A 23940-nucleotide genomic window follows, 5' to 3' on the forward strand; every position below is an offset into this window, starting at 1 on the left:
CTGTTTTCTGATTCTATTTGATTTAGCGTATATGTATGAGACCTTCGCCCTTACTCTTCATAACCTCTTACCTGGATCTTTCTTCCACTGCGGTTGGTGCTGGGGCTTTTGACTGGCACCTTATTGGGCGTGGTGTGGGCGGAGTCTACTACGTCGTTAAGTTGAGGTGCTTTCATCACAGTGCTCATCATGGAGTTAATGGGAGACAAGTCCACTCCATCGGCTACATGCATCTCTCCATCTGCTCTATTCTGTCCATTCTCCCATTCATTTCCTTCCTCCTCTACACTGGCAGAACCCTCTGTGGATGTTTTAATTTCTTTGCATTAATGGCAGACAGACAGAAGGATAGAACGATAGATAGCATGATAGACAGGTAGATAGATAGGTAGGTAGATAGATAGAACGATAGATACAACGATAGATACGTAAATAGATTTATACCTGTGTGTGTTTCTGTGGGGGCGGGGCTCTGGACATCATCGCTTTGCTCCACCTTTTCTGCAGTTTGGGTGCAAATTGCGGATTCTGTTCTCGTCTCCTCCTTTGAATTTTCCATAACTATGGAGAAAAAAAGAAAAGAAAAAACGGATGCAGATAAGCCAAGGCTGCTCTGAGTGCACTGGAAGTCACGCTTATATTCAAATAGTCTTGCAATAAGTTTCATAAAATCACAAATGATAAAAATATTCTAACTTCATGAGCAGAAAATAGCTAGTTAGAGAACAGCTTCCTTGTCTAACGCATCTAACTCAAGAGAGAAACGGTTTGAGAATGGAAAACTGTTGAGCTGTACACTACACAGGGCACTTTCCCAGTCAGCAGAACATGTGTGTTCTCTAGATGAGGCACAGTACACACATTCTCTTGGTGCTTTATGGCTCCAGCACCTGTCTGAGTGGTGGTGTGTCTGCCCGGCTCATGAGCACAAGAGCGTAAGAGTCGTCATACATAAAGTCTAATGTCATAAACTGAAGTCTGAAGTTTCATTCTGTATTCTACGTCCACACTTTCACAAAAGAACACGTTATTGCATTCCACTTTGCTACTTTTTCATTGTTTTTCTATGTGAACATGCACTAGTTGAACAACCATTGCTCTTGCAGTTCACATCTTTTAGCAGAGACTCACATGACAGCGTTCTAAAAACAGGTTACATTTTAACCTAATAGGTTAGGTTAAAATAAGAAATAAGAGATGCTTGGGCATCTCAAGATCTTGCGTTTTTCTATTCCATGGCTCTCGCTTCATGTTTGTTTTTTTTGTGAACGGGCCCGTATCTTCACTGAATTTCCCATGCTTGACATCCAATTTTTTTTTTTTTTTTTTAAATATATATATATATATATATATATATATATATATATATATATATATAGTTTTTTTGGGTGATTTTTGCCTTTTATTGTGACAGAACAGTAGAGAGTTGACCGGAAGCGAGGTGGGAGAAAGACGGGGGACGGGATTGGGAAAGGTCCACAAGTCAGGACTCGAACTCGGCCCGCCCGAGCGCAATGACGCTACATGTCGACACCATCCAAAATCTTTGTGAAATATGCACAACTTATTACTTTCCTAGCCAAGTTTAAGAAAAAACTGATCTGATTGGGTTAAGCAACTTGCAACATCATAGGCAAACTGAATAGGGCGTGGCCTATGAAACTATGACTGGTTTCACCCAATTTTCGGACAACTACACACGACCACACAGGCATATCTCTGCTTTGGTGGGTGTTGGCCTGGCAGATGGCTGTAGATGCTAATCTGGATGAGCAGGGGGTGGGGGGGTGGGGTTAAGCGGTACTTCTAAGATGGGGAGGTCATGAGGGGTTCATTCCTGTGGGGATGATGAGAGATGCTAAATGTACTTTGGCCTAAAACATGCTGGTTATGATTCAACAAGTGTGCTAATGATGACTAAAGAGTTTGCTAAAGTGGTAAAATTAAGGAGGGAGAGCTGTGGAAAGAGGAAGAATGGGAAAAACAGTGTTGGGAGGGGAAAAAAGATGGAGAAAGAACAAGCAAGCGAAAGACTCTCTCTTTGCTAATTGCCGTTTCCCCATCCACAACCACACAGGAAGCTCCTCTGCAGTCTGGGCAACTTCCTCTTTTGGAGAGAGGACAAGGGAATGCGAGTGTGTGTGCGTGTGACGAGGCAGTTGGACAACAGGATCTGCTGTTGGCTGGACCAGAACAGCATGGTAGATATGATCAGGGATGGCCAACTCTGCACCGTGAAACTTCACATATGCCTTGTAGCCAAATGGAGGTAAACCAAATTCCTCCAAAAACAGCCTGCTAGTCTAGCGCTAAATGCGGATAGAGCTCCTTGCTCCTCAAAATAACCAAAGTGGGGGTTGACAAGTGTGTTCATCAACCAAACATCACTGTAGTGACAACAAATAAAAAACAAAATAGGAAAGTATGACATAGAGAAGACTCTCATGAATGTCCTTGCAGTTTTTTTTAAAGTCATGAAGTTTGTTATTCATCCAATGTAGTACCTACCCATTTCAGACGCACCATGTGTGTCAAAGTTAGAAAGTCTTAAGATATTGGCTAAGTTGGCCTTTTTATGACAAGGCAAGTTAGTTCAGATTGTAAAATTTCATGTGGCATGACTCCCCAAAGATGTAATGGTAATTATGGATTAAAAATTCATGATATTTGTATAAAAAATACTTTTAACTTTAAAGATGCTTTTTAAAAACTTTTTGGTAAAAAACGAATGTGCAAGGAAAATGTTAATATTTTTAGCTTAAGAGTTTTTAAACTAGAATTTCATCAGTTTGTCAATGCTTTTAGTTAAATTTAAAAGAAAGGGTCAGAAAAAAACTTTCACAAGAATAAAAAGCATCATCTGTTAACTTGGAGTGCATCGAAGGGAAGTTGTATACAAGCCACCAATCACACTAAAGCGTGGCCGTATGTCTGTTTTCCCTCATTAGACAAGATAAGCCACTCCTCTGATAGAACGTTTGCATGATGGGCGGGACGTTTTTGCTGGAAAAGGAAAAGTGGTTGATTTTTGGGGCGGGGGACATACTAGTATTATGTACTGAAGAGAGAAACAGAAAGACACTGAAAACAAGAAGATCACAGTGGGAAAAGGAAAAGGAGGGAAAACCTGTATTCGTAGAGATGGGTGTGGAAAGTCAAGCGAGATACTGTTGGGTTCTGTTGATGATTAGAGGTAGAAAGACAAGAGATTACACAACAGCAGGGCAGGTTTCGAGTTGTGCAAGGATTTGGGGTGGGGGTTTGGTGCGAGAGTGAGTGAGACAGAGTTGTACTTGTCATAAGATTCTCGCTCCTTTGCCGGGAGATAGTGGAGGTGGAGGGAGTTGGGGGGCTGCTGTTACTACATCTGTTCCTACCCATCACTCTCACTATCCTGCACACACACACACACACACACACACACACAAAAGACAGAAAGAGGTTCTTGCACATCCTTGTTAAAACAAGTCAAACTCTGGGAAAGCAGAGATGATTCGGTGAGACTATGAGCAGAGAAAATGTTCAGGATGTGTTTGTGTGCTTGAGTTTATGTGAGCTTCTTGAGTGTTTTTGTGTTAGTCAGAAGCACACAAGGGTGGAAAAGTCCTCACACGATGCCAAACCGAGCAAACAAGAATGCCTTTGCTTTTCCCTCTCTCTGTCTCACTCCATCTTGTTTCGTCTTCCATCTGTCCCTCACTGCTTTTCCTCTTTCATCCTAGTTAAAAACACATTTTTTTCTCTAAATTATTCTAAATTGAGTTGAGGTTGACTAGATTGACAGCATTTCTTTACAACCCAATTTTATTTCACAACAGGGAGTCAGTTGGAATTAGCCACTAGCTATAACCAGAGTTTTCTTCTGGAAAATCTTAAATGAGGTATTAGAAAAGTAGCTGAAATATTTACCAAACTAACACGCCAAGCATTCAAATTCTTATAATTCTTGTCGGGTGTTGTTTCCTGGAATCAAAAAGGTTGAGAACTTCTGTTTTTACATGTACAGCCAACATATTTGTGATGCTACACAATTGGCGAAAAGTTGGTTTTAGCTCGACAACTGAAATTTTCAATAGCTTGTCCTACTTAACCACGGGACACACATATGACACTGCCAAATAGTACAAATAGCACCTGACTATTCATTGGAGAAGCATTCCTAATCTAAAATTACCTTAAAACTTGGGCCTGAAGCCAAAGCATCCCCTTCAGCCACAAACTCAAGTCACCAATGCATGATTTAGTCAAAAACCTTGACATTACAAGAGCTTCTCCTTCCTTATATGATGCCTCCAGCCTACATTCAGTAGGAGCTCTAATTAAAGTAACTGGCCTGGCTTCTGGGATGCAAATGACAGAGCCGAGGTGGGTTGGGCTTTTCAAGGATGGCTGTCAAACAATAGCTCCAAGCCAAACTGACAAAAGTGACATGCACTTTAAAAGCAAACAGATACTGCATGGAGCGACCGTTCGGTTCACTGTTCTTAGTCTTGAATGGCTTTTAGAAAGGGAAAGAATGAAGATATAAAAGTTCTTCCTGAGCGGGAGAAAGCTAAAATGGGGTTTGTTTGCTCAACAAAAAAATAAAAAAACACTTTGTGGTTAAATTGAGAAATAGTAGAGAGGTCTGCAATGAGGCGAGGGGGTTGAGACTGCAAAAAATCCAGTGACCATATGTTGGTTGTTTATTATAGCTTTCAGTGTCTTCCTTAACATCACAGCGCTCAAAAGGAAACAGGAGAAATGCAGACTCTTGTGTGAAATAAGTAGTAGCTAACAAAGATAGACGAGGCAGTAGAGGAAGGAAGCTACACTCCCGGAAACTAAACATCCCAAGATCTTGGTGTAAAAGAAGAGTTTCAGAGTAGCCATTCTCTCCCACCTCGTATCTGTCCTCCCTACCAATCATATGTTTGAGTGACTCAAACTGGGGCCTATCGAGCCAGAATCTTGTCCTGACTTGCCAGACCGAGCTTCACAAATCCTCTCACACAAACTGACTCCCGATGACAAAGGCGGCGCATTTGGTCACCAACATTTTGAGCACACCCCTCGTTTTAGCTATGGAGTGGTGTGCAGCCTGCCAGCTTGAACTTTTCACGTTCAGTCTCTCTTACTCTCTAAGGGCAAAGATCAGGGTATCAGTAGAGCACTATGTTTACAGAGAGCAAGAGAAAGGGGGCTGGTTTGGGGCCAAACTAGGACAGAGTGGAAGGAATATTACTAGTGCTCCCTCTCTTACTCACGTAAATCACACTCTTTCGCCCGCTCATTCAAATGTCATTCGCCCTAGAGTTGACCGTTGAGTCTTACACAAGCTCTTTCCAGCCACATTCACACAGCAACAGAGTACGGTGGTCAGTCCTGCACTAGAGTTTTTAATATGGTTACGTTCAGACACAATTCAGTTATTTACAACCGCATTCTATAACCAAACTCACACCCAACTTTTTTCTGTTGTTCATCCCACGGCATAAACTATCATCATTTGGTATCGCTGCCCCCACTCTCTGGAATTCTATTCCCAAACACATTCGCGACCTTCCATCATTACATCTTTTTGCTTCTTGTTTCTCTGCTCCCTGACTTTACGATCTGATTCTTGTCATGTTTATCCATTTCAGTTTATCCATATTGTTTCTTTGTCTACTGTCATGTTTATTTGTATCATATTGTAAAGCGACCTTGAGTTTGCAGATAGGCACTATATAAAATAAACATTATTATTATTATTACAACTTCATTCTCGGAAAACCTGTGCTGTGTGAAGGGAACTGGACTGGACAACTAGTTGTCTGTCATGTAATACGTCATACAGTGCGAGAGAGTCGCTCTAAGCTGCAAAAACGTTTGTCTACTGTGTGTTTTGGGTTTTGTGTGTGGTTTCGGTAACTTACAGCGTTTTAGATCCAGTCACTGTTCTCCACAGGAGCCACTTCTGTCAGTTTTGTGTTCTACGCACGACTCAAAAGCTTGGCTCTCACAACAATAATATAAAAGCTGCTGTCAGTTAATGAAGATTTGACAGATGAACTTGCACGCTTTGGGCTCTTCTTGTGTCAAAAAAGATAAGACTTTAGTTTTATGGACTCCACCATCTTTGATATTACTTTGGTCAATGTGGTTACTGGCAAGCGAATACAGGCTTGACTCCCGTTGAACGTTCATACAGACTGAATTTAAAACGCTACTGTAAGATGCTGTTTGAACGGGAAATCGAGACTCACACACCTGTGAGTAAAAGCAATTGTCAATCCCAAAAACTGACAGTCTGAAGGTAGCCTCCCTCTCTGAGATGGCGCAAACGGGAATAAGCCTCTTATCTTAACGTAATGGCCTACTGAACTAGCTTTGTGCTCGAGGCAAAACACAATGGGACTTTATAAACCCTGTCCAAAGTAAAAAGAAATGTCCTGAAGCAAATATTTCCCCTTATCAGGGTATATTGTGTGGCCATCCACTATGAAAATTACAGCAATCAGGCAAATCCTGTAACCTGATCCACACGAATGGTGAGTTTCCAAGACTATTAAAAGCTGTAATTAAGCAACAAATTTGAGATGCGTCCTGTTAAATTTGGCATGGAGACTTTTCTTCCCTATTGTGATGTATATCCGAGTGAAACAGCTTCACAAACAAGCAAAGAAATGTAGAGCTGGACCTAATGTTGTCCATCAGGAATTGATTGGATTGTAGAAAGTGCTGTTATCGTTTCATGGTGACTAAGCTTTTTGTTGGGGTTGAAATATTGAGATCCAACATTGCAAGTCAGATACAATAAAACAGCAATGTTTATAATAGATGCAAATGGAAATCCATAAACAGCACAACAATAATGCAGAATGTAGGGGCCTCTAGATATGTTTTAGTACCCACAATTGTCACTAGGTTTCCAATTCAGATTAATAAAATTAAAAATCAGTAAACTACAGAAAATGTATGGTTTAATGCGACATCAAGTCTTGTGGGCTTCATGCCAGTAGGCTGTGATACATCTCCATCTTGAAAGTGAGTGGTTTGGAGGACATGTAAGAGAAGGATTCAGGGTGTTACCGAGAGCAAACTGAACTTGACTAACCAAAGAACTACCAGATAATATATTTAAACTACCATGATTCCACAATTAATCACATGTGATCAAAACAGTCTAAATCTAGTAGTGTGAGAAAAACAGACCTCTTATTAAATACTTCCTCAATAAAATCAGTTCAATGCCCCAAGAGCAGAACAGAAACAGATATGCTAAGCAAAAAAAAAAAAAAAAAAGGGTGGCTAAGCACAAACACACACTAACACACTGTAAAGATCTACCAACAAACAACAGCATCAAAATAGTTTATGCTCAGTTTCTGGCTTTTTTAATACTCAAAATGATTCTCCATCACTGTAAATCTCAGTTGTTTTTATGAAATTAACCACAAGCTAAACTGTGACTGTTTATGGTAAAGTATCACCTTTATCTCTGAACCTGCAGCCAAACAGGTTTTTGGTGGATGACAGACTGCCTCACCTATCAAAGACGCCTCAGGCCCAACCACCATACAACCACAAGCTCAAAATCCCACCAAAAACCTACGAAACAAAGTGAAACAACCATATCACACACCATATTAGAAAAGTTTCATCGAGTAGAAAAGGTGGATTTTTGCCAATTTGAGAGCATTCACTTTTATCTTGGCGACATCTAATGAATTTTGTTATCATTATTACATGTCCTGTCGGTATGTGATGAATGGTTCGGTCCTGTTCAGTGACTTTTAACAAATGCGCCACAAGTCTGAGCTTGGGGAACTGCAGGCGATCGAAAGCATGGCTTGAGCAATAAGCCATGACTCAGAATCACTGGAGTCAGAGGTTAGTTTGAGCACATCACCTCTCTGGTTTAGTCTAATAATGATAAGCAACAATCTAACAGCCCTAAGAATTTCACAGCACAACATTGGTGAAACAAAGAGAATGATTTAACAGAGCAGATGAACGACAGTCAAAGGCAGCTCACTGTATATAATTCAGTACTTTTGTGTAAAATTAAAATAATGCTCTTTGGGAGCATCATACTTTCACCTAGATAGCACAGCTGTTTTACAGAAGAGAATGTTGACCTTTGACCCTGCTACCTGAGAACACTGCAGGACGAGCAGCCGAAAATGTAGCTAGCAACTCTCATTTAGGCTGAACTATATAGACTGAAGCTATAATTACAGAAAAACAAAACATATTTTCTCTTTAAGGCTCAATTTGTTAACATTAGTTAATGCAATAGTTAACATAAAACAACAACGATGAATGCTTTTACAGCATTTATCAATCTTGGTTAATGTGATTTTCTAGCTAATTAGATAAAAATAATAATAAAAAAATATTAATAAACAAAATAACAAAAAAAAAATATATATATATAATAATAATAAATATAAATATAAATATATGAATTAATTAATTAATAAATGCTGTACAATTGTTAGTTCATGTTAGCTAATGTTATGTTAATTGAAGTGAACTTGCATTTGGGTTGAAGACTGGCCTTTGTCTGGTATTTTGTCTTTACATCTTTTCAAATGTTTTTCCTTTAAAGCAACAATCACAAATACATATTTCAGATTCCTTCCTGCATCTGATGCAAAGTCATGTCTGTAACTAACCAGCCTACCTGAACCAAAAAAACATCTCATGTTTTCAGCTTCATGCAGAGGACGTTAGTGTGTGTATATGAGGTCTCATGAGCTGAAAGCAGATTACAAGTTCAAGCTTAAGGGTTTCCGTGCTTTTATGAAGCAAAATAATAAACTGTAACTTGACAAACAGGAGATTCGCACATCTGTTTTGTTTACCCAACTCATTTCTAAATGGATCCAAAGCCCATTGATCGGCATACATGGCTAGCTTGACTGCTTTTGGACCGCATGCACACTGCAAAAGAGCAGAACAGCTGAATTTGATGAATGATAGGAAAGGTATGCGAGCCAAGGATGTCAAAATGTGTGGCAAACTATACAGTATGAGTGTAGCTGTGACTTTAAAACAGCGAAGATGAATAGACATGGATGAAAGGATGAAATAAAAGGAGTTTCAGGTGAAACTTGTGGGCAGGGCTTGATAAGCAGGCCAGTTTTCCATGCTGAATGTGCAAACAGTGAGGATGCTCACTCGGCTCGGCTCGGACCGGCTCGGACCGGACGGTGAGGTATATTTACCCGTCCTCAGACGAGGTTGTATTATTCTGCTGTCGTTCGGGGTTGAGGACCGCAGTGCACCTCGTGTGTCAGCAACCACTGCTCACACTGCAGGGAGACCACAAAGAGGGAGTTTAATATGCATGCCTATGAACACATACACACACACACAAACACACACTTTCGGAATGAGCCACAGACTTTTGACCTTGAAATCTGTTATAAAGTAATAAAATCATTGCAAAACTTGCCGTGTTGAATCACAGCACAATGAAACACAGAATCTCTATCTCAGTGGCTGGAGTTTGACCCGCAGTCGTGGTGCAGTTTAACTCAATCTCTCCCCAAAGGCTGCTTTGAATCAAGAAACTGCTGTTCACTTGAATGTTTGGCATAGGGGGTCACCAGTTAATACAATACACCGCAGAAATGTGTCAATCGCTTTAAACGTTTCAGTAAGATTTCTATTCACTTCACAAACAACTGACTCTTATGAAGTGATTCTTTTAAAGATTTGTTCAAATGACTCTGAAACTACCAGTTTGAATCATTCTGACTAATCCTTTACTGAATGAACTCAGTGAATCATTCAGAGCCGTTTCTGAATCAACATCTGACTCACTTATTACTATTACTTGCAGTGATTGTAAAAAATTAAACACGTTTTGTGTACTTAAGGTTTGTGAAACTTAAATCAGAATCAAACCTATTTTTTTTTTATCAAAAAGGCAGTAAAACACTGGATTTCCATTTCAGATAAATGCCGTTCAACTATTCACAACTGCTTTCAACACTGATAATATACAGAAGTGTTTCTTGAGCAGAAAATCATCATATTAGAAAGATTTCTGAAGGATCATGTGACACTGAAGACTGAGTAATAATGGTGAACATTCAGCTTTGATCACAGGAATAAACTACATCTTAAAATATATTGAACATTTAAAATTATTATTTTAAATTGTAATAATTTGCAATATATTAAGATCAACTTTCAAAACAATTAAAAAAAAAATCTTACCTAACATTTGAACACTATACTGTAATATTGCAGAAAATCAGTGTACACTAGAATGTTTAACTTGCTGATCTGCTAAAATATAAAAAGTATCCCAACCTGCTAAATTACTTATTTGTTGGAACTAGTATTTTATAATGTTTTTGATATCACCCAATGTTTAAATAAATTCTCACCTAAAATCAGCACCAAAAAAGACTACTAATAAACACAGAGAGAAGTTGTTCAGCATCATTTGTTGCATCACTAATCAGTGATTGGCCCGTTTAACGTCCGTTAGCCGTCCGAAGGATGGAGGGATACGGGGATGCACAGATGAAGAGGAGGAGAGACTTACGTAGCTTTATCCTCTTTGTGCAGGAGCTTTTGAAAAGAGAGGAGACGTGACGAAGGGGTGATGGAGTGTGTCTTTAACAGAGAGAGAGAGAGAGAGAGAGAGAGAGAGAGAGAGAGAGAGAGAGAGAGAGAGAGAGAGAGAGAGAGAGAGAGAGAGAGAGAGAGAGAGAGAGAGAGAGAGAGAGAGAGAGAGAGAGAGAGAGAGAGAGAGAGAGAGAGAGAGACACTTAACAGACTGAAGACAGATAACCATAAAAAGTTCACAGGAAACTTTGGCTTTGGTGGGAGATGGAGACGAGATGGAGAGACAAGCGGAGGAGTCGTCAGAGGAGAGATGAGAGAGAGATGGAGGAAGGGAAGAGAGAGAGAGAGAGAGATGGAGGATGGGATGAGAGACACAGGACAGAGATTATCAGATTAGTGGCTGGTAAGACTGCCTAATTGAGAGGCAAAGAGGCAGGTATAATGGCCTGGGTGGAGGAGACATTTTAGATTGCTGTGGTCTTTAGCCACGCCAGTGTGAGTGTGTGAGTGTGTGAGTGTGTGAGTGTGTGTGTACACGTGTAGACGATTTTTTTTTTTGCTCTGCCCCTGTGAAACACACCCAGCCACTGTGTCTTCTCCCATGTTGCATTGCTCTGATGATGATGATGATGATGATGATGATGACAGGATACTGACTGTACTCAGCAACTGTTATTGGCTTTGGTGTGAATCACACAATAGTCAAAGAAAGGGAGAAAACAAAAGGACAAGAAATCCCAGGAATACACAGCATCCCTGAAGCATTACCACTGTCATTTTTAAAATATAAAAAACTATGAAAACATTAATATGGAACAAAAACAATAAGCTTTGCTTAAAAACGAGATTTTTCTAGTAAAAATGCTGAATGGAAATGCTAAAATGTAAATAAAATAGAAAGTATGCATAAACTTGCACATTTTCCAAGTACATTACAGTTCAAAGGTTTGGTGGCTGTATGATCATTTTTTGTTAAAAAACATTGGATTTATCAGAATGACAATAAAAGTCATTTATAAAAACTTTCCATTCATCAAAAAAATCATAAAAAAAAAAAAAAAAAAGTTCCACACAAATATGAAGCAGCACAACTGTTTTTAACAGTGATAAATAATAAGAAGAAATTAATATTATTTTATTGATTAATCAGAAATGTTTCTTGAGCAGCAAATCAGCATATTAGGCCGATTTCTGGAGGATCATGAAGACTGGGGTAATGATGCTGAAAACTCAGCTTTGATCTCAGGAATACATTTAATTTTAAAATATAGTACAATAGAAAACTTTTTTTATTTTGTAATAATATTTTACAATATTACTGCATTTTTTTTTTATCAAATAAATGTAGCCTTGGTAAGCATGAGACTTTTAAAAAACACACATACATATATACACATATACATATATATATACATACATATACATATACATATATACATATATATATACATATATATATATATATATATATATAAACTGACCAACCCCAAATTTCTGAACAGTTAGGGTAGTTTCCTAGACATGCATTAAAATAGTCATATGACTTTGCCTTAAGTAATGTGACTTAAATCGCTGTCACTCCCACTCATTACTGCAGCACAGACAGTGCTCAAGTTATTCCACAAATCTAATAAGCATCAGTAATAGTGAGCTTTTCTTTGCAAGCACAACTAATTAGATAAGTCAATATATTTGAACTTAAATGGACTGTTGAGAAAAGTTTAACCAGTTTTAAAAAAAAAAAATCTAAGAAAGGTGGCACAATTAACTGCTACAGGTCACATGTCATTTCTGCATGACAGGAACCCACTTAATTTAGGCTAAATTTATGTTTAATGAGCGCAGGTACATCCATTTTTGGTTTAAACCTGTTTGTGTATGCCCACTATGTGATTACCTCCGCCTCCGCGTGTGAGCATGAGCACTTCAGTGTGTGTGTGTGTGTGAGAGAGAGAGAGAAAGAATGCTACTGCTCTGTTTCAGGGCTGGATGACAGGCACGGACAAGTGCATGAACCGACATGTTTGAGAGCATTTGGCGCGCTGAGATAGCGCTGCTTTCTGCCTAGCACATCACCCCTCAATATCAGTTTCAATAGCGAGAGGCGAAGATAAAAAAAACAGTGAAAGAAAGAGAGGAGATTGGACCTGTGCAAAGAGAGGAAGGTTCAAAAGAGTTTAAAGAAAGGTTTGAAAGAAAGGGGAAAAAAAACTGCAGAGAAAGAGCGAAGTGAGAATCTGGATAAACGGGACGGGCCAGTTTGACGCTTGAAAGACAGCACCAAGTTAACTGCTCACTCCCTGGCATGTTTGCTTTGTTTCTATTAAACACCAGAGACATTGACGGAGGGAGGGAGGGGAGGGGGGAGGGGGGGGGTACCACCCTGAGGTCTCATATCCTTATCAATGCAAACCGTACACCCTACAAGACAGAAACACACAGCCTACAGAAGGGCTGATACTAATTACTTCAGTTAGACTATGCCAAAAAAGACAATTGCCCACTGTATTAAAAGCTTGTTACCAAGTCCTTTTTGAAGAAAGTGTAGTTTCCAAGCAATCCCATCAGAAGTAGGAAATGCAGTCACACTGAGATGTAAAGTTATAGCCAACACAATGCAATAATGCAGTCCCGTTATACATATTTAACATGAATTCATACTCAACTATGACGGGGGGGGGGGGGGGGGGGGGGGGGGGGGGGGTTAACAGTTTAACAGTTGCCTTAACTACAAATAATTGCATAACTCGAAAACTAAAAATAACCATAGAAGACGACAGTTACAACACGTAATTGTGCCATCATAATAAAAGTTCACGATGGTATTATGTTTCCACATCCATATAAAAATGGCTATACCAAAAAATATGGTATTAGTAATTGAATGGGAAAAAAAAGCATCCCTCAGGAAGTTTCTCAATTACTCAGCAGAAGTGACAGCGATGCAATCAAAATCAAAGACGTAGCAAATTGAAATCATCTGACCAGCCATTGTGTGGCAACATGTGGAAACTCCAGTGAGGTTTGAGTTCCTTTTACAGATGTTGGTTTATATTAGAGCAGAACAGAGAAGAGGACAAACCAAAGAGGACAAAAGCACGACACCAAACCCGGTTATTTTCTCAACAACAAAATTCCTTATAGCCTACATGATTATCTGCTTTTTTTTTGCAGACAAATTTGCAAAGATCCTAGCTTCAACAAGTGGCACCAAATACAGCTTTATCAGCTGACAGATTTTTTATGGTAACATGACTTACAACAGAAAAAAAAAAAAAAAAACTGAGTATCAAATGAGTAACTTTCGCTTCAACTTTGACCAAAACGGGGAGTTCTGCAAATGAAGTTGTGGCATCAATCCATGACTGTCTGTGTGGTCGACTGTTTTACTCATTCAACACCTGAGTCGAGTATACATCATAAAAGGCAACAAGCTGAACTGCGCTGCGCAGGAAGTGGCTTTCATTTCCAAATCAGCCCTGGCTGCGTTGCCTTGGGTGAGCTTGCTTCATGCAAACCAGCTCTGTATCTGTGCGCGCATCTCACATTCAAAGAGAAAAAGGTTGCAAAGCTTCCAAATCAGTCTCTTTGAAAATACAGAGCTCATCTTGTTAAACGGCTTTCAGATAGATCCATCCCAGCAAGCAATTTCGCGTTTAAAAGACGTCCAATAGCCGTCCAAGCCGTCCTAAAACAAGGCAAAATTTGGGCTGTCAGTGAAATTTTGAGAGACGTCTAAACCATATCCCAAGAATAGACTAGTTATCAATTAGATAACAAAGAGATTAAATGAAACAACTAGTCTATTCTTGGGATATGGTTAAGACGTCTATAAAATTTTCACTGACAGCCCAAATTTTGCCTTGTTTTAGACGTCTATTAAACGCGAAATTGCCTGCTGGGTACAGAAGAGTTGCACGGATGCACAGGAAGATCTGGTTCTTGGTACGCACATGTTCTTTGGGTGTTTTAAGGGGGATGGGGACTCAGCTGTGGAACAGGCTCGATAGTTCCTGGCTTTTCAGAGGTTAAGAGACGATGTAAACAAGCATGCAAATCGAGGGGTCCTTGGCAACGGACGACTCGGCTGTCAAACCTCACAGGTGCCTGCGACAGGGACAAGTCTTTTACCCTTCTTTTTTGCAGATGGTGGGTCTTTATTTGAGCCTAAAGACACATATGGTGCATTGGATTTGCCAGACTTCACAGTGGGGTGGTTGACGGGTCACATGGGTGAGGTTTGAGGACAGCACAGCCTCATCTCCATATCCATGCAAATATGCATGGGCGGAAAGAGAAAGAACTGCATTCTCGCACAAAAGAGGCTGGTTTTACCAAGATAGAGTTCTTGTAAGCGAAGACAGACGCTGGCTCTTGCCCGGTTTCTGTGGAGAGTCGTGGTGTGAGTTACAGAGGAGTGCAGATGCAGGGTCCATGCTGACAGATCAGTGTGCCATTGACAGCTGCCTGGAAAAAGCATACACTGTCCACCCCTCATTACAGATGGTGTGTGTGTGTGTGTGCACAAGCTCTCTCAAAGAATATCGCTGTCCCCACCAGTCCATCCAAAACAGGGCAGCCATTTTAAAACTCTTCCTTGAGGGAGAAACAAGAGCCATGAATGAAAAGAATCACAATGATGTGAGACTACATGGGGACATTTGGTTAAACAGTGCGTGAGGTGTAGAGGAATGAGTGAAAGGATCTGAGCATCTAATCTCCTTCCTTCCTGTTGTTCTTGTTGTTATGATCACTCCTTTATTTAACAGACATGTTTCTGCAGGAAGACCAAGAGATCTTTCCCTGGGCCGTTGGTAAGGTGCCTTTCTCACTCGACTTGCTTTGAGAACGACGCATGAATGTGAAGACTGATTGAAACTGCCACTGTTCACGGACATTGTTTTGAGTAATTAGAGGTCTTGTAAAGGTACCAGGGTTTTTTTATTTTGTTTTGAATGCGTTTTGTGTGCAAAAATGGAACTTTTGATTCATACATGGAAAAATAAAATACTCTTGGGAAGCAGTAACATGGGAATTCCTCCCATTTTCCCCCAATCCCTCCCTCTCGGCAGAGCTGACCGATGTGGCAGCTTTTATGGCAGAAAGGACGCAGTGGGCCCATGCCGTTCTCCTTTGACAGTTGCCTATCTGTGCAACAAATGGGACATTCATTGAGGGTCAGCAGTGACAGATCAGCTCCATGAATCCAGAGGCACACAGAGGGATCTCCAAACCTCAGTTTGTGTATTAGTGATGCACCGAAATTAAAAATCTGGGCCGAAACTGAAAATTCTGGATGCTTTTCAATAACTATTTATTTAGGCTATTATTTTAAATAACTTTAAATAAATAAATAGCTTTTTTGTATTAACATTAGACTTTTAATTTAAATTCAATCATTTTAATGATACTGAATTTTAGGGATGGACCGATATGAAAATTACCAATAACCGATAATTCTTTATATTTGAAAGCCGATAACCGATATATTGACAGATAAATCTAAATCCAAATTTGTATGTACTTTTGAGAGCCTGATTACAAAAACAAAAGTCTCACCATTAAAAGCCATGTCTCAAGTACACAATTATAATGATGTTCTCATTATAATTTTTATGTAGCTTATATGACAGACTTGTGCTGCACATGTTGCACTTTACTGTATTTTCCTTTTTTAAGTGATTGCCATCATATTTCAAGCAATTCAAACACATCATGGCGAACAGTGTAAATCTGAAGTGTCTCAGCTGAAGGAAATAATCCATTATTTATCGGCTTTAATATCGGCCAAATTTTCGTATCGGGCCGATAACGATAACATAAAAATCAACATATATCGGCAGATGTCGATATATCGTGCATCCCTACTGAATTTAAAAACTACAAGCCAATAACATAACCACACTTTTATTGAAAGTAACACTAAAATTGGACAGAAAATGCATTTATATTAAATAAATATTTTATTATTTAATAAGTTCTATGCAACAGAATCAGATTTAACAAATACTTTTTTTTTTTTTACTAATTATCCAAATAATGTATAGTCCTACAAAGCTATTATCATCAGAGCATGTGAGCAGAGCGGATCAGTGAACGAGATTGTTGCGTCATTTTACCAGCATTGCCCAGCACGGCTAATACTACACCATGTTTCAGCACAGCACGGCCATTGCAAACAGAAACAAGTCTACTACTACACTGAAATTTCATCGGCGCGTTATTTGACCGGACTTAGGCGTAAATTTTTTCTCTTTTGGCCAAAAATCAAAAATGCTATTTTCAGGCCAATAATTATCGGCAGCCAAAATTGTGGTGCATCCCTAGTGTATACGTCTCGCATCAGCTACTAGTGGGCAGTGGGCAGGTCTAAAGGACCTGTACGGGAGAGTAAGACGACCCCGCCCAACCACGAGTCATAGGGGCTCACCATGGGCAAGTGACAGTACCCCTCTCTGCCTCCCAACTATGGGTCAAATAGTAGATGTCAACTCGGCAGCAGGAGTTGGCAGCTGTTGTAGAGCACTGGAACGTTTTCCTGGTTGGTCTACCACAGCTTTCTCGGTGGGCGGATGATCCTTTGCGGGACAACGGTCAGCGAGTATCAGGCCAAGTTAGTAGGCTACTGCGGGGCGATCCTGCGTTGCTCTTGACTGTTGTGTTGCACTCCGTCGGATTCAGTGGCGTAGGACCCAGAGGGAGGCGGTTGTCCAGGGCAAACATCCGTCTTCTGCACTCTGCCCCGGCACTCGGTGCTATAGCATGCATGGAAAGCAGCTACTAGAACAACTGACTTATGTTTGGGTCCTGTAAACGTGCAACTCAAATCTACCATCTGAAAACTTCTATTTGAACATCATTGGTGATAATGAGGGATGGAGAAACAGATGCATGAACAGTTAAGGCAAAAGTGAATGCAGAGAATGCTCAAAGCTAACTTAGCTCAATGAAATCAGAGTATTGCAAAAATGTGATGCAACTCAAGTAAAACCGAAAAAGTAAAAATGTTATTTAGCATACTGTACGCATAACAGTGAGCTTGAATGCAAGTAAAATAAAAAAACTAATCTTAAAAGCCACATAATGACTGACTTATGCTTGCCAAACGTCGCAATAAAAGTATAGAGACACTTGTGATAACCATCTCTCTTTTATGCACCGTTGAGGTATGGGTGTGGCTGCTGGTTTCATGAAATAGACTCTAAATTCACTGTACACCTGAGAACACAAGAGACAAGGAGTAGAAAGAAGAGGAGGTGTGGCGGGGGTACCTCCAGGCCTTTTCAGCCCTGTAAAAACGGCAAGCTCCTACAAGTCATGCTGAAAAAGAGGCCCACAATTGTGTGAACGTACCATTATTGCAAAGGGATTCCCTCATACAAATCAATGTTAAAAGAGAACAAAATATCAAGAACAAACAAAGATGCTAATTATGAAAAAAAGTGTGCAAACAAACCAGATTAACGCACTAACGCACTAATATTTTAGCCAGTTCAACCAAAGTCAAGACAATTTGATTCACTGTGAATAATATGCTAAAATGCGACTGACACGCTTCTGAAAGTCTAGCTGGTCAAGTTTTGAGGCTGGAGATCCACCACAGTGGGTTCGCCATCATTTATTTGAAAGACTAAAGAAAAGGAAAACCATTGGAGGGGTGTTGACAGAGAACTAGGCAGATATGCCTCTTACAGCACTTATAATGGAGCTCTTTGTAAAGCAAAGAAGAATACGGCCTTCATCGAGCTGATGCTGAGAACATCTCTTTGCGGCTCAAATGCGCACACATAAACAGACATGCAGTGACCACGCATGATTTGTGGCTGTCAAGACCGCTTTTTCTCCTCTCCTGAAAAAGAACGCTTGTCCGGTGTGAGAAAGGATCTGTGAAAGAACTTATTGGACACCTCGTAGGCCCAGTTCTGACAGCGATGTTATCGTCGGTCAGTGTGCATTCCCTCACTGCCTCTTCTTTCACTCAATCACTCCTGCACCTCCCCTCCCCTCCGGCCCAGTTTTGGCTTCTGTTCCAATGTTACATGGCTTAAACTCCAAAAGCAAGGATGCAGGCCAAAGTACAAGGCCAAAACATCAGCCAACTGGTGCTGTGACAGCCATCCACCACCCACTTTTAAGGCCACGCCCCCAAAAGCCAAACCCATGTGACTCCCTTCGGCCAATCACGCCTCAGGCTGCCAGCTGTTTGCTATTGCCATTCGCCTGAGTGACAACCAGGCCGGTGGTTGCAGAAGGGGTCATCCATCACACTCCAGTGTGTGCTGACGCGCAGGGCTTCTCATCTGTGCTGAAGCGACTCCCTAGCCTAGCCTAGCATCACATCACGTACAGATCCCCCCCTCCCTTCCTCCCTCCCTCCCTTGCCTGTAATAAGAGTCACATTGTTTTTTCCCTTTCGTACCGCTCCAGAGTTGCTGTGCAGGGCTCTCCCCTACATAGGCGTCTGCCTGAGGACACGCTCCTACAAGGCAGCAATTCATCTAGAATGGAGAGTGGGGGGGGGTGGAGGCACTGGAACTTCAGAGGAGAATTTGCAGGCTGAGAGCGTTAAAGTCACAAAAAAAAGTTTTTTTTTTTTTTTTTGTAAATGTGGCAGCTTGGTGGTTAGCATCAGGCTGACCATCCTACAAAAGGCTGTAGAGGCTGTCTACAAACAAAGAACGAGCCAAAAGTGAGAACTTTTGAAATCTGACGCATTTAGTTGCAATTTCCAAATGTCATTTCACGCAAGAAAAGGGGCCAATTAAGCTTTTACCCAAAACATCTTTTAAAGAGTTCCTTTCTGTCTATATTTCGCCGTATTGAATCTCCATATGGAGTAAACTATATCTGTGACATGATTAAAATAAAAGCTTTATCGTTACACCTAAATTTTAGCTACAATGTAATCATTCAGCATAACATTACGAATCGATCGGCAGCATGAAAAACACTTTCATTGTGCGGCAAATACAGATTTAATTTCATTGGACATCATGTTTCAGAGGTCAAAGTAGCTTTCAGAACTGTAATGTCAGTAATGCTGACAGTGAAAATGAAATATATATGTTACTTAGAGTTCCAACCCTTCTATGTAACGATTATGTTTATTAATTGTGCATATGGTGAAACCTTCACCTTCAAGTGACGAATCTGAATGACATCACCCGGTACAGAAATGAAAGAAAGCACACAAGCCCTGAGTGTAGCAGTCAAAGGACGGCTGGTCATTACAGACCAATCTCTTTTGTTATTCCATTACAGTCTGTAGAGGCGTTAGGGCACTAGCGTGTCGGCTGCAGGGCCGCAAAGGCCTCATTTCCATCTCTATGGACCCCCTTAATGTTTGCCCACACATTGATAAAGAGGGTCCCATCAGATGCAAGGCGGCACCAGAGTGGGTACAGATTGGTGGGTGGGTGACAGCCCTCAACATTGTGAGGTCCTGAAAGGATAAAAGGGGTTAAAACACGCAGGAAGGAACAATTACAAGTTTCAAACAAAGGCAAGCAGGCTTAGCTGAAACCGTCACATAGTTCAACAATGGAAAAAGTTCTGGTTTCCTCCACTGATTTTGGAGAACTTTAAACGCTTTTTTTTTTTTTTTGCCTTGGCAAGAGGTTCTTAGAGCAAAACCTGATTAAGCATTTAATGTTTACCATCTAACAAAAAGAGTCAGATTAGCATAACTTTTCCTGTCTGCTTTTCCCTGGCAATATGAAGGCTTTGCGTTGAAACCTTTTATTTTACTAGTTCTGATGAACAATTCCCTTAATGTAGCACAATAGTTATCATAACAGTAACATCCAGTATCCACCATTTCCTGCTCAGCCGAGGTTTAACAGACTCGCACACAGCCTTGTGGGATAGGCCATTTCCTTAGCAATCCATGACACAGGCAGTTGAATCACAAACACAGACATGCAGCTCGAAAGTGACCAATCCTGACGTCATAAGGCGAGGATTTAACTGAAGTAACACCTGAAATCTGGGAACAAACCTATAGTGGTCTAAAAGCCAAAAAACAAAGCAGAAGTGCAATAAATCTTTTGGCATTAGTTAAGTTTTCTACAGGCCTTGAATTTCTTTATAACTGCCCACTGACCCTGTTCAAAGATTATGGCTGAATGAAATGACTGCAATCTAAGAGAAGACATTACAGAGACACTATCCACTTTATGACAAGTTATGCAATGTTGATGGATGGAGACAAAACAGACACTTTGCACATCAAACACAAGGGTGCTTCACCCAAATGAGGACGTTGTTAGTTTTTAAACTGTATGTGCTGACAATTATGACCCTTCACATGTCTGCAAATGTATGCACGAGTATCAAAAGTTTTATCAAATTCAATTTCAACTTGCACGACCAAAAATTTCAGGTTAGTAGTACAGTAACCCACAAGGATGAGCTAAGCAGCCATTTTATCGGATCTCTGACATGCAACATGTATTTTGTAAAGGCTGTACTTTCAGACAGACCCTTGATCTGGTCTTCTCATGAGGCAATCAACAGCCTGGTTATCTTCTCTGCTCTTTGATTAAGTTTATTATTGCCTCTGCTCTACTTTTCCCAAGCACTTGGTAACAAAGTTCATGAGTGGAGTTCTAACTCCCTGGTTAATGATAACACTCCTTAGACAGAAATGTTTTGTGGGATGCTGTGGATGGATGGAAACTAGAGGTATCCAAAGCATTTACTGATGACTAACTCTGATGGAGATGTCTTGAAATGTTACCGCTCATTCCCTCTTATAAACTCATTGACAGGCACAGACAGGTTGGATGATACTACATTTGAACAAGCAGTTGTTTTGAACCACACAGCTGTTGTACAGGAAAAAGTTGGAGGAAAAGTTACAGGAAAATGCCATTAGTGTTTGTTTAAAACAAAGTGAGGCATGGGAGAGCAGGTCTGGTTCAGGTTTAGTGTCAGGTTTTTTCACTTAGTGGGTGAAAATGTCACATTTCATATAATTGTATAATATAATTGCAATTGGATGAGATTCATCCACGTAGATTTTTAAAAGTAGACTCAGATTTTTACATTATTTATTTGACTTTATGGTTTTCCACATGTCATCTGGGTGGGTCCCTCAGAAATATCCGAGCGTGTTGGCTTGCTGTGAAGAAGGTGTTGAAGGAGGGCAGCGTTTCTGTCTGCTCATTGTGTACAAAGCCCCTGATGGGAAAGGCCAGGTTTCAGGAGAAGAAAGAAACCAGCTCGCTGTCTTTTGTGCTGTCTCCTCAGGGGCACGTCAGCAGAGCCTGCCCCATTGACTCCTTGTTTCCCATGGGAGCCAGACGGTGTACCATTAACCCCAGACCAGTGAGGCAGACACACCTCTACCTTTTCACCTGGCCATTTGAATTTGCAGCTCAAAATTGGGCTTGAGCGTCCACTTTAGATCCCTAGACCTCTCTAACCCAACCCCCATCACATCAGCCGGCTCCATCACAAAGACGCATTTATTTTGGAAACAGTAGCCGGCATATCAGCATTTGCTATCTATTCTAATGCTGATGTCCCTAAACAGAATCAGCGTGGCCTGGTGTTATTTGGAAATGGCTGACCTGTCATCGAGGAGTGTTATTCTCCTGGTGTGATGACTCTGTTAGGGTTTTGCGGTGGATTCTGGGAGGTTGCATTTTTCTAAGTGGACCGGGAGTGGTTTTCAGGAAGAGTTTTGCATGGCATAACAGTCACGCATCTTAGGCTGCGTCTACACTAATCCGTATATACTTGAAAATGCATGTTTTCTGTACGTTTTGGTCTTTAGTTCACATGTCATGTCCAGTCATTTGATGCACGTGCCAACTATGTGCTACTTTCACAGTGTTACTAAAGATAAATGTTACTATGTACAATCTTCATATTACATTACTTCAAAGACGACTGTAACTCGTAATTGATGTCCAGCAACAAAACATGAGGACGATTGCTTTTTAGAACATAAATGGAACAGCGATCGAGTGCGAACTGGACGGATATTTTGCTAATAAAGTTATTGCATCACGTCAGTGAGCTTTTATTATGTTTTACACATGCACAATACAATAAATTTAAGCTTTTTCCAACGTTTCAGTTTGGATGAGAACCTTTAAAAAGAAAACTGCAAGCTCATACTACACGACTTTTGGTTGGATTTTGTTGTCGCACAAATTTCCATGGTCTGTAACAACCCACCCGCGGCTAAATTGGTGGTCGCCGATGTTAATAATGAGCAGATCGGCAACATGATCTAAGCCTGTCTCGACCAATCACAGACGCTGCAATATTTTCAAACCTGTTTGATATTATTGCCACATAATCATGTAGTGTGTGCAATGCAACGACAAGGTGGAACTAATCCAGCCAATCACAGTGCAGATGGTATAAACTGAAAAATCTCGCAATCACTTGCGTGAATTTCTCACGTAAATTTAAGTGAAAACTTTTTTATTTTCCGCTGTTGGTTGGAACTGCCCCAACCAAACGTCTTGAACTTTGTGCACCTCATCAGCATTGTGTTGTGTAATATGTGTGCAACTGTGACATACCGACAACACATGACAAGAAACCTCGTTGTGCAGTGTGAGCACCACAGCAAGTAAGCTAGTCCACAGTCCTGTGGTGTGAGCTTGCCCTTACTCACACTGCCCTGACCGGAAATGTCTGGTGATTCTGGACGTGCGTCAAATTCGAGACATCACAAAGACGTGAAAAGTCGAACATGACCAACTGTTTTGTCTAAACTTGCCAGATCATTTTTACAAAAGAAAGTGGGAGACAGGAATGCTGGTGGAGCTTTAAAGCCTTGAGTTCCTTCCTCCCGTCCGAGTCTTCATTTACTCCCGGTGTCTCCGCCTTCGTCCCAAGGCCAGTCCAGTAATCTCGCCCTCCCTTCCCCCCACGCTCTTAGCAGCTGTGCAAAGGGATGCTCTCAGGTGGAGGCCTGTGTGTTTGCACAAGAGGTTGCAAGAAGGTGTGTGGTTGACTTCTTTACAAGCCTGAGGTGCAGTAGGACTAGGGGCATGAGCTCCGGTCTCTGTGGATACGAGGTGTGTCCTGTGTTTGCAGAACAAACAATAGTACCTTTTCAGCTCATGAGAGGAGATGGCAGGACATTGTGTGTGTGTGTGTGGGTGTGGATGTGGATGGGTATGTGTATGGTTCGGTTTTGAAAAAGGGGGTGAGTGGGAAGGTGGTTATGCACTTGAATTATCTGTTTCTAATCCATCACTGTATAAAGAGCTACTGGAAAGGTTAATTATTGTATTCAACATGGAGCGACTTCAAATAAGAACCAGGGCTGGACTTAAAAAATAAAAAAAGCACAACTTTTTAACACACATTTCCATGGCACTGCACTTTAGTAACTATGCTAAAAGAAACTAAAAGGAAATGGGA

At 40.7% G+C, this 23940-nt stretch overlaps 1 protein-coding gene across 5 annotated transcripts in view; it reads right to left on the reverse strand.

Moving 5' to 3' along the window:
- rreb1a (ras responsive element binding protein 1a) overlaps positions 1-23940 on the reverse strand; it is a 54278-nt gene that overhangs the window by 22373 nt on the left and 7965 nt on the right. For 2 of the 5 annotated variants that reach the window (XM_084102229.1, XM_084102230.1), the window contains 3 exons: positions 9195-9281; positions 445-561; positions 72-301 (listed from right to left, as the gene is read on the reverse strand). In XM_084102229.1, the coding sequence (XP_083958355.1) occupies positions 72-301; positions 445-559 (345 nt within the window). In that variant the 5' untranslated portion in view covers positions 560-561; positions 9195-9281. Of the gene's footprint in view, positions 1-71; positions 302-444; positions 562-3293; positions 3395-9194; positions 9282-23940 lie in introns of those variants that run through there. The other 3 variants (XM_084102228.1, XM_084102227.1, XM_084102226.1) reach the window with 2 other exon arrangements.

This window comes from Abramis brama (genome assembly GCF_963993115.1).
Source record: "Abramis brama genome assembly, chromosome: 24".
Classification (NCBI taxonomy): Eukaryota; Metazoa; Chordata; class Actinopteri; order Cypriniformes; family Leuciscidae; genus Abramis; species Abramis brama.